Source organism: Thermobia domestica, chromosome 15 (genome assembly GCF_964235325.1).
Source record: "Thermobia domestica chromosome 15, izTheDome1.hap1.1, whole genome shotgun sequence".
NCBI classification, from domain to species: domain Eukaryota; kingdom Metazoa; phylum Arthropoda; class Insecta; order Zygentoma; family Lepismatidae; genus Thermobia; species Thermobia domestica.
The window spans coordinates 90,847,605-90,860,101 of record NC_137468.1 but is presented as its reverse complement, the minus strand read 5'-3'; the positions used below and the strand labels follow the sequence as shown (position 1 = coordinate 90,860,101).

Below are 12,497 nucleotides of genomic sequence, written 5' to 3'. Positions count from 1 at the left end.
AACTGTTATCAACGGTACTTTACAGCATTTCCCATTTCTTCTTCACATAAGGACAAAGATAACACGTTAATTCCTTATTCCTTAATCAATACCAGGGTGTCTACCAAAATGAAATTTCGTGACTTTTTCTTTCCTAAGCCATACAACTTGGTAACATTCTCAAGAGCGAATTGGGCCGAATTTTCATTCATGCGATAGAAGCATGCTTTGCTTGCGATTTAGTAGCGTCTCAAGCCGACCATAGACATTTTTGGTGGTGAATTTTGACGTTTCATAGAACAAAATTTTCCAGTCTATACTTATATTTATACAGATTTAAAAAAATCGTGACCCAAAAGCTAAATTTCTTGACTTTCATGACCGTTTTCTGATTTCGTGACTTTCTCATGACTTTCGTGACCGATAGACACCCTGAATACGCTTCACAAATTCCAATATTTTACACAAACACGAAAACCGAATGCACATTCTTATCTGGATTCTTCAAATAACCTCCTCATACTAAGGAAGCAGCTAAAGGTCGAAGGCGAAACTACTACCAAGATTTGTGGGAACCAAGAATGGACCAATGATGTTTTTAGAAAGATATTACGCACACTCATTGCACAACAGAAATACATGGAAGACCAGCACTTAAATGATAACACCTTTTACGAAAAAAAAAAAAAAAAAACTTATAAACATGATTATTTCCAAATATGGATGCTTCCAAATCATATTGTAAATGCAGATGAATTTTAAAAAAGACGACAAGATCCCAATTTAATCTGACAAGTTCTTAAACCCCTGTCCTTTCGCAGTTTTTGTCCTTGCTATGTAGAATAAATAAAGACTATATAGATCTTTCTATATAACAACAACAATTTCAATATAAATACTTCGTGAATTACATTAATATTCTTCCTTTGTATAATCAATTTTAGTAAAGTAAACTACTGAAGCCTTTCGAATCACACGGCACCTTTTGTCTATCTTTGATAATCAGCAGTTCACTTACAATACTTATGTATTACTATATTTTGTGTATCAGAAAATATTTACCGAGGTCCATCTCCTTTTCAGAAACTAGTTGATACACAAAATATGATTAGTAAAATGGCCAGACCAGGGGCCTATTTCTCAAAGCTACTAGACTAATGATACTTGTTCATACATCTGTGATACTAGTGTAAATATACGAGTGTGTGTGTCGAATCTACAAGAGTAAAATACTAGCTACAAGTCTGTGGACTAACGTTACACGAGTACTTGACTTTCTTTATCAGTGATTTTGTTTCACACAACATTAGTGTGGCGCAGTTAGCTTATAATTTATTAGTAAATATCCACAAGACATAAGACTTGTGCGTTTGTGTAATATCTCAAGTATAAATAGCTCGGTGTTCTCCTTTTAAAATAATTGAGAAAAAAAGCCCGAAACCAAGTGAAAACTGTGGCCAAATGACTGTACAGAGAAAAAAGTTTATTGATTTATCTAATACTATCAATGAAGGAAAAAAAGAAGTTGATCAAAAAAAAAAAAAAAAGCGCTCAAGCAATCCAGTATTTTAATTTTTGAACTTTTAATTTGCATTTGAACTTCTTTCCATTGCGCCTACGTGTGTTTGAGTGAGTTTTGTACATGCTCTTTGACGTGGCGAAGTAAATGAAACTCAATCTTAGAAGATCAGTTAAATTGCTATATATTCCTTATTTGTATGCTATAATAAATTACTGTACATAATGGGTATCAAATAATAGTATTATTCTTTCTTAATGTAGGTTTATTTATGTTAGGCTATTATCTGTTCCGATAATTTTTGAGTTCCAATGAGTCCATGAGGCTAGCACACCAATATTCCATTCAGTCACTTTATCTTTCTGTTTCAAATAGTACCAAATTAAATATCTTTTTAATCTTATCGCATTCAAAATATTGCATTTCAATTCTGTTATTTTCGAATGAATTAATTAGTACTATAGAAAATAGCCAAACCGACAGAATTTCATATTTGGTCTAGGAATTAATTCGTGCGGGTGGACAAGAGATGGCGCAACGAACGGAGCGTCCCACAGTTCCGTGTATCCACACATGTGTTGCAAACCCCTGTCATCGCGTATCGTTCGTAGTATAGGGCAGTGGATTAAAGCGTCAACAACACCAGTTTGTAGTTAAGTGAACATGGCGCAATTTGTGCCTGATAAAGTGTTTTTGCGGGGTGTCCTGCTGCATTACTTTAACATGCAGAAAAGTGCGACTGAAAGTCATCGTATTTTGGTGGAAGTGTATGGTGACCATGCTCTAGCTGAGCGAACGTGTCAGAAGTGGTTTGCACGGTTTAGAAGTGGTGATTTCGGCTTGGCAGACCAAGAGCGAGCTGGACAGCCAAAAAAATTTCAAGACGAAGAATTGACAGCATTGCTCGAGCAGGATTCGTGTCAAACGCAGGAACAACTTGCAGCAGCATTAGGCGTTGATCAAACAACAGTCTCCAAACGCTTGAAAGCCATGGGAATGATTCAAAAGATGTCACATTGGGTTCCACATGAATTGAAAGACAGAGACGTTGAAAGACGAAAAACCATTTGCGAATTGCTGCTTCAACGACAGAGCAGAAAGGGGTTTCTGCATCGAATTATTACGGGTGATGAGAAGTGGATCAATTACGAGAACCCTAAACGAAAAAAGGCCTGGGTGAAACCAGGTGAACCAGGTCCATCACAACCAAAACGAGATATTCACTGTGCAAAGGTTATGCTGTGCATATGGTGGGATATGAAAGGTGTGGTGTACTATGAGCTGCTGCAACCGGGTGAAACTATGAATGGAGAACGTTATCGACGACAATTAATGCGTTTGAAGCAAGCTCTGGCCAGAACACGACCAGAATGGGAGAACAGACATGATAAACTTATTGTTCAACATGATAACGCTCGCCCACATGTCGCAAAACCGGTCAAAACCTATTTAGAAAATGTCGGATGGGAAGTTTTACCCCACCCGCCGTATTCACCAGACGTTGCTCCTTCGGACTACTACTTGTTCGATTGCATGAACAACGATTTGATTGGACAGCGGTTTACTTCTTCAGAAGATATCGAAACATGGGTCTCTGACTGGATCGCTTCCAAGGATGAGGACTTCTTTCGCCACGGAATCCGTACATTGCCTGACAGATGGGCGAAAGTGGTGGCTAGCGATGGACAATATTTTTCTTAAGGTATTTATGTATTTTGTGTTTGTACTACAGCTTCAATGTGTGCGTACCAACCGCACGAATTAATTCCTAGACCAAATATAATACTTGGTTTTCTACGTATTTGTAAGCTAACTCGTAGATTTGTAGTGAAAACTCTGTCCTGTTCACACGTTTTTGTAAAACTTTTGAAAAACAGAAATGGCACAAACTTCTGTATTACACTACTAATTTTAAGAAATAGGCCCCTGGTAACATCGAGTTCTGAGTAAACTAATGAACGTACGTCAAAGTTAACAAACCTAGCAAAAACAGAATTTCTCTGACTGTCAATCTTTGTTTTACAAAAATGTTTCTGATAAAGTCAGTCTTCAATTTACTTACAACCCTACGCTTAAAAGTCTACATGGAATAAAGTGGACAAAGCAATGCTGAAAGAAAAATTAGAACACAGGTAGATAATGTCGATCTGACATGACTAACCTTTTCCTCTCTGAAAAATGTATAAATAACCAACACAAAATTTTATTCATATATAACCGAGAATGGATTTTTAAAATAAAATTACCTTTGAACACGCCATCGCTGTCATTCTTCACACCTGAAATGAAAAATATTAGTTCACTATATTATACGCCTCGTAATACAGGAGAATAACATAATGGAACACAAAATAAAAGCTGTCCACTCAACGATATTTAAATTAAATAAATGAAAGTTATGAAAACAAGACAAATAAAACTTACAATCTAGAATCCCTGCACTTCTCTACGATTGGCAGCATTGCACTTTTCACTAGAAACTAAAAAGCTTATGGTACAACAGCACGTAGCATGCCGGGTCTCACAGTCGACTTTAGGTATGCTCAACACAAAGTCTGCCTCCCAACGTTAAAAGTTGGTTTTCTCGGCTGGACTTGGCTGCTTCTTTCAAGTAGCTCCGCAGTTATTCTCGGCGATACTATGTATACCGCGCAATGCCAACACCATTTGATGAGTACGAATGGTCACCCATATTTCCTCTGAAACAGATCCGTCACTGCTTAACTTTGCTGATCTCAAAAAGAAGCAGTAATCCAGTACAGCTAAGCTGCTGGTTTTTATTAGGAACACTAACTTTTTTTCCCCTTTAAGTCATTTTAAGCTAATTATGAAGAGAGGCTCAGCGATATTTGTCAGGCTTGTTTACCACGAAAAGGTTGTTCAATGAGACAAATTAACACACACTGTTAATAAATTAATAATGATAAATTTAGCATTACCTTTTTATTTCGTCGATCATAACATTCAATGTGCGAAGTTACGGTAAATCTTGCTACTACTTTTCAGCAGAACTAGGTAACTCAAAATGCAAGGTGACACTTTGAATAAGGAACACAAAAAAAGAATAAGGAACGAAAAGAAACCAAAACAAGGTACGTAAAATATATTATATTAGGTTTTTAACGGGGATCTGTGTTCTAGAACCTTCCCGGCAACATGACATTATCCCACTCCCACTTAGCATATATTAAATTCAAGGGGTCCACCAGAATTAATTGAAGGGTACGGGGAAAAACAAGGAATGTCCATATATGTGGTTTTTCGGGTGCTTTGTTCTATCTGTTGGTGAATCTTGGCACTATTTGACTGTCTATGAAATGCATGCGTAGATGTAGAAATGTTCATGTAAAAAGTGGCAAAACATTTCATAACCCTATTCTTTGTACGCGGTTTTCAGTATTACAACGCTGTTTTCTCGAAAATGCAGTTTTGTGACATTCCTTGTTTTTTCCCCTTACCCTTCAATTGTTAAAATAAAAATTCTTTCACAATTAGAGAATAACAAAAACAAACCTGTGCTGTGGCCACTAAAAAGAACAAATGCAATCTAACCGAGTCAGGGAAGGGTGAAGCTGGGGCCCAGAGCGTTAGCGCGAGTGTATGTAAGCGGGACAGTGAAAAAACGCGGGTTTTGCAATGATGGTTTTTAACTAGCATTTGTAATGGTTTCATAATAATAACGATACACTTGTAAACCTTAAATATTGCTGCATTACTTAATATTTAAGTCTGCAGCCTGAAGAAACTTGTTCTTTATAAACACGTCTTCTCATGCAGAGTATTTGGTGCAGTTTTACTCTACGGATCCATAGACTGTCAAACGTACAGAAAAAATTGGGTAAATCTTTAATTTGCCCATTACATGTAGAGAACAGGGTAAGTCTTTACTTTGACTCCAACTGTGACTTTAATCGGTTCTTATAGGTTCAGTTACTTCCTGGAACTGTTTGTGCGTGAGTCACTTGTTAGAACTGTTCGTGCCTGTGGTGTGACGTCTTAGTTCATATTTTTCCCACTAGGTGTCTGTGTAGTCATATGGTAGTTGGTTAGTAGTCACATGTATGTGTGTTCTGTTGTTTGTGGCATGCGAGAAGCGCGTAATTGAATTGGTTGAATTGAGTTAGAGAAAACCTATCATAGTTGTGGTCTAAACTGAAGATATTTTCGACGTATTCTAAAAGTGGACGTTTATTGGTTTCTTGTTTGTAATAATAGCAAGTGTGCTCGGTTTAATAAAACGACGTGTGTGCGGAAAGGAACATTTTTCAGTAATGTTGAGTACTGTGCATGTGTTCTTGGTATCTTATTTTTTCGTGTGTGGAATCAGCAGTTATGAGTTCATTATTCATGAGATTTCTCCTATGGCGAAATGGTGAGTGTTTTCTTTTTTTAATTCATATTATTTTTATTCTTGATTTGTTTTGCATTTGAGTATTAGGCAAATTATTTGGTTTGCTGCTGCTTGTCCTATTGTCTTGTTGAGATGTAATTTTTTTTTCTTTGTCATGCACTGATTTATGATTAGAGACGAGTGTTTTTTTTTTAAATTTTTCCCTTCTTATCTTAGCTTTATAGTAGTGGTGTGATTATTTATTATTATTTTGGATGTTTTTATGGTACTTGAGCGGGGGGGTTGGGGGGCGGTAGCCCCCATTAGATCTCAAAATTCATAGTCACCGCTTCACCTGAATTGATGTTTAGTAACATTGTGGCCCTTGTACTTATAGTGTAATTAACTTCGTATAGTAACATTGTGGCCCTTGTACTTATAGTATAATTCTTAACATCGTATAGTAACATTGTGGCCCTTGTACTTATAGTATAATTCTTAACATCGTACATTACTTTCACTGTGTTAGTAATTGTAATCGATTCATGTGATCCGGTTCCGGGAGCAGTTTAGGAATGATTCCTAAACTGCTGCGGGAACCGGATCACATGAATCGGTTGAAATCACAGTTGGAGTCAAAGTAAAAATTTGCCGAGAACAGAACCCAACTAACCTCTGCGGGGCTTCTAACCCATTTCTACTACTACTACTTATACTATGGATTCGTATAGTAAAACTGCACGGAGTATTGAATTCTATCTGTAAATTTTGCAATAATTTTGTACCGTGCACTTTATTTACACTACTACGCTCTCTTAGATAGTTATAAAATTGACCTTTGAAAACCTTTCGGACAATGTTTAACAGAATGGGTCCAGCTATTTTTCTCTAAAAAAATGTTACAATTTCATATTAGTTTCTGTTCATATTAGATTAATTTGTCATAGGGATCGAGTATAGCCTGCTCCCCCCAGTGATTTTTAGCGAATCATAGTGATTCTAACGATTCATACTAGTTCATAATCAATCGGAATCGCATGTTATAAAGATTTAAGATGTAAATCTTGCGGTAAGGAAGCTTTAGTATAAGTAGTAGTAGTAGCTTTAGTAGCGGTAGTAGTAATAGTAGCAGTAGTAGTAGTAGTTAGTAGCAATAGTAGTAGTGGTAGTTAGTAGCAATAGTAGTAGGAACGGGTTAGAAGCCCCGCAGGGGTTGGTTGGGTTCTGTTCTCGATATAAGTAGTAGTAGTACTGACTCTTCCAGTTCCGGTGACAATGAACTGGGGGGAGCGGGCTATACACAAGCCTGTCATAGTTTAGGCTAGGTTAGGTTATATTCATGTAGGTATCCAGCATAATTTTCGGAAAAAAAATAAGAGAATTTCGCTTATTTCTAGTAATATTAGGTTAGTTCAGGTTCCTTTTAAGTTAGTTTAGATTTGGTTAGGTTATATTAGGTCTAAGTACTTTCCGTTTCTCCCGTAAATTTTGTATTTTTTACGTACTTCTGGACCTCTTCTGCTTGCTAAACATTTACCAAACTTTCTACACTCTTTTTGAACATGACATCCAACTTCATTTTTTTAAAAGTCATTACTATTTGGATGTTACACATTAATAGCAAAAAAATAAAATGATCCTTACTGAAATTTATATGCCATAAACCGCGACGTTAAACAATTATGCTAACAATATGCTGCACACATTCAGCACCAATATTGACATTTAAAAAATTCCATGATCCAACAGCTATGATAATTATTATGCACTGATATAAAATTAAATTTTAGAATAGCCTCCTTATGACATCATTACATATATTGTAATAACTATTTTACAGAATTTCAATAACCAAAATAACATGTAACATTTAATGTAGACAATTTAACTGACCTCTTCACACAACGCTCATTCATATTATCCTGCTAAGCACTGTGGTTACGACATTCACTCCACCAATTGGGATAAGATTTTATTCTGGTCAACGAGTGTCTTGCTCAATAAGTTTTACACAAACCAATCTGTGGGGTCATTCCTTACCAGTCATCGCAACATTTTGCAAAACGTAAATTGTTTAGCGTGTTGAATTGTTTAGCGTTATTGAAAATTGTTTAGCGTTATTGAATATCGCAAATTAAAAGCATTTTCTGCATGTCTCTGACGCATACCATAAGTAAAGGCACACTCTAAATATACCTTATCTCACATATAATTAAATATGTTAGTACAAATGTAAAACATTCTTTTGATATAACTAGTGTAACTATACCTGTGAAAAAAGAACAATTGATAAACTTGAAATTTGACATTGAATTATATGTCATCCTTGGGTATCATTCCGCAACGGTTTGCGAGCACGCTCACAGAACCAGAATTTCAGTTTGTGATAAGAAACATAGCAGTTATAAATAATTTTTGCATGTTTTGCATTGCGATAGTCTCTAGAATTATTAGATAACCTTATACAGAATACGATCTGTAACCGTCCTTTCACATTATCCGGTGATTTGCCGGATCCGTTTCCGGCGAATTGCCGGACAAGGTAGTAAGACTTTGCAAGCAATGAGGCTCTCACATATGTGCGGCGAGCAAAAAACAGCAGATCCAGGGCAGGAGATCGGCGTATATAGCCAAGCGGGACATTACAAGCAATGCAGTTCTTCACATATATGCGGCAAACTGCAGAATGGGTGTTGGGGGAGGAAGCAAGTGTTGCCAGCAAAGAATAGAGAGTAGCTGCGATAATATGGATGCGTGTGTTTTACGTATGTACAGTATCTGTGTGTGTGGGGGGGTGTTTGTGTATGTGTTTATGTTCTAGCCCAGTACATCTGGAGTAATTTTAACCAAACTTGTTACATACAATATATGGAAAAAGATGACATGTGAAAATAATCGAATACGACCGACATTACCGGAGTGACGGATCCATAGGTCGTTGATTAAAGAGTCCAAATCAATATAAATTATTTTTTTCTATGTAATAGAACATTGGGAGAAATAAATGTCCGGGTAGCACTGGACAAATGAGCTTGTAATTCTATAAATTTCTGGTGCCCCAAAATTGAAATATACATTATCAAATATTTCAGCAATATTATATATTTACTAATAATACCTTTATGTACTTTCGCAAAGCAAGAGAGAATTCATGATGTGATATTTGATAAATATACCATACCTTACATATTTTATAATTATCTTTAACACTTCTATGGTTGTAATTTCTTGAATAGTCCTTTGAATACAGGGACTAGAGCAGTGCTTTAAAGAGACTTGAGTTAATAGTCGGAACGCTTAAAATAAAAGAATAAACTCGATATACTATAATAATAATAATAATAATAATAATAATAATAATAATAATAATAATAATAATAATAATAATAACAAGAAGAAGAAGAAGAAGAAGAAGAATGCCTACAGATTGGCCTTAGGCTCAGTGGTTGTGTTGACTTGGGATTCTGGCAGTGGCGGATCTAGCCCGGGGCCGGGGGACTAGGCCCCCCCGTTTTCAGGGCGATAAAAATTATTTAAGCTATTATTTATATATTTTTGAAACTTTATAGTAAACTCATGATATACTTCTCATAGTCTTGCAGCTTCCCAGTTTTTACCTTCTAGATCGGCCACTGAATTCTGGGATAGATCTCAACCACCGACTATCCTGAAAGGACTAATCCTGGTTTACCCAGTCTCAACAGGTGAGTACCGGGATCGTATTTTAAACATCTAGAACCTGGTCGCTATTTTGCTCAAGTCTATCGATTGTGGAAACAGTATAGAAAAATCTCCTTCAAGTTACCACTTCGCTAAAAAAAAAAAAAGGGTGAATCCATATGTGTGTCTGACATTTTTTTTTTTTCTGTCTATCTTAACAAGGCGAGTAGAAGACACTTTTTGCATCTGTCAATTGCAACCACCACAATACGACAAGAGTCACAAGGTTTTGTTTTTTCAGTTGCACAGCAACTCTGCTCGGATATTTTTCATCCACGGCAAAACGCCGGATAATATAAAAGGGTACACTTCTCATCCGGCAAACTGTCGGAAACGGATCCGGCAAATCGCCGGATAATGTGAAAGAAGCGTAAGTGTGGCTCTGAACGCAGGTGCGTTGACACAAACTGTAAAGAGATCCATGTACATTGAGTAGGTCCCTGCTCCAACCTTTCAATTATTACAATAACAACAGCAAATGAAATTATGATATATAATAATAATAATCCCTATATAATATATAATAATAATCTCTATATAATAACATGGCATATTTCTTTCCAAAATATTATGAAAACTATTTATTTTATACATTTCCAAATTCGTCCAAATTTTTGTTAGTATTAATATTGCATGTTCAGTTGTACTTTTTTCTTGTTAGGGTAATATTAGAGCGCTCTAATTAAAAATTAATTTTCTTCAATTTAAAAGCTGTTTAAATTATGGCCTAAATTTTGCAACATCGCGGAACAGCAGATAGGAGGATAACTAGGTACACGGGAGTAGTAGTGGCCCCCGTATGCGCGAATGACTCATCCTCACTCTCTTTTATGACCGGGGTGAAAGGTCAATGACCTGGCCCGGGGTCAATGACCTAGGGGTACCTAGGACCACCCCCTCTAAATTTTGGCAGGGGTACCATGGCCCACCCCCTAAATTTTGGCAGGGGTACATAGGACCACCCCCCTTAAATTTTGGAAATTGCCAAATCTAAAAATTTGGTATGGTAGCCTAGGACCATAGTATGTACCTCTATTAGTATTGGGTGTCTATGTCGTTCCCTTTTATGAGTAAAAAATTGCCAAAAAGTCAAATTTTGGGGGTTTTTGACCTAATTTATCCCCTTTGATGAGGTATTATTACCATATATAGTTATATGGGCGTATACAGGGGTTCATTCCCTTTCATAAGACATGGGTATATTGGTGCACCCCTTGAAAAATTTGGGAGGGGTACCTTGGCCCACCCCTTAAATTTTGGAAATTGCCCAATTTCAACATTGGGTATTATAGTACAGGACCCTAATATCTATTATGATAAATTTCGGTGGTCCACCTCGTTCCCTTTTAGGGGTACAAAATTGCCAAAAAATATAAACGTAAGCAATACGTTATACCACGTGTTTGGTTTTTGGTCGATTTTATCCCCTTTGATGAGGTGTTATTACCCTATATGGTTATATGGGCGTATACAGGGGTCCATTACCTTTCATAAGACATGGGTATATTGGTGCACCCCTTGAAAAATTTGGGAGGGGTACCTTGGCCCACCACTTAAATTTTGGAAATTGGCCAATTTAAACATTGGGTATTATAGTACAGGACCCTAATATGTATCGTGATAAATTTGGGTGGTCCACCTCATTCCCTTCTAGGGGTACAAAATTGCCAAAAATTCAAATTTTGGGGGGTTTTGACCTAATTTATCCCCTTGGATGAGGTGTTATTACCCTATATAGTTATATGGGCGTATAGAGGGGTCCATTACCTTTCATAAGACATGGGTATATTTGTGCACCCCTTGAAAAATTTGGGAGGGGTACCATGGCCCCCCCTTAAATTTTGGAAATTGACCAATTTAAACATTTGGTATTATAGTACAGGACCCTAATATGTATCGTGATAAATTTGGGCGGTCCACCTCGTTTCCTTCTAGGGGTACAAAATTGCCAAAATATAAACGTAATCAATACGTTATACCACGTGTTTGGTTTTTGATCGATTTTATCCCCTTTGATGAGGTGTTATTATCCTATATAGTTATATGGTCATGTATAGGGGTCCATTACCTTTCGTAAGATATGGGTATATTTGTGCACTCCTTTAAAAATTTGGGAGGGGTACTTTGGCCCACCCCTTAAATTTTGGAAATTGCTCATTTTATATATTTGGTATTATAGTACTGGACCCTAACATGTATTATGATAAATTTGGATGGTCCACCTCGTTTCCTTCTAGGGGTACAAATTGTCAAAATATAAACGTAAGCAATACGTTGTACCACGTGTTTGGTCTTTTGGCCCAATTTAACCTCTTGGATGAGGTTCTATTACCTTATATGGTTATATGGTTATGTATAGGGGTCTATTCCCTATCATAAGACATAGGTACATTTGTGCACTCCTTTAAAAATTTGGGAGGGGTACTTTGGCCCACCCCTTAAATTTTAGAAATTGCTCATTTTATATATTTGGTATTATAGTACTGGACCCTAACATGTATTATGATAAATTTGGATGGTCCACCTCGTTCCCTTTTAGGGGTACAAATTGTCAAAATATAAACGTAAGCAATACGTTGTACCACGTGTTTGGTCTTTTGGCCCAATTTAACCTCTTGGATGAGGTTCTATTACCTTATATGGTTATATGGTTATGTATAGGGGTCTATTCCCTATCATAAGACATAGGTACATTTGTGCACTCCTTTAAAAATTTGGGAGGGGTACTTTGGCCCACCCCTTAAATTTTAGAAATTGCTCATTTTATATATTTGGTATTATAGTACTGGACCCTAACATGTATTATGATAAATTTGGGTGGTCCACCTCGTTCCCTTTTAGGGGTACAAATTGCCAAAATATAAACGTAAGCAATACGTTGTACCACGTGTTTGGTTTGACCTAAGTTATCCCCTTGGATGAGGTTCTATTACCTTATATGGTTATATG

The 12,497-nt window shown here is 36.6% G+C and overlaps 1 protein-coding gene across 2 annotated transcripts in view; it reads right to left on the bottom strand.

Moving 5' to 3' along the window:
- The window catches only part of LOC145671141 (cobalamin trafficking protein CblD), a 57,004-nt gene extending 49,161 nt beyond the window's left edge, over positions 1 to 7,843 (bottom strand). Inside the window, exons 1-2 of one of the 2 annotated variants that reach the window (XM_081739957.1) lie at positions 7,722 to 7,843; positions 3,745 to 3,777 (exon numbers count right to left, since the gene is read on the bottom strand). In XM_081739957.1, coding sequence (XP_081596083.1) covers positions 3,745 to 3,768 — 24 coding nt within the window. In that variant the 5' untranslated portion in view covers positions 3,769 to 3,777; positions 7,722 to 7,843. Of the gene's footprint in view, positions 1 to 3,744; positions 3,778 to 7,472; positions 7,699 to 7,721 lie in introns of those variants that run through there. The other variant, XM_081739958.1, reaches the window with a different exon arrangement.
- Between the last annotated feature and the right edge of the window lie 4,654 nt (positions 7,844 to 12,497).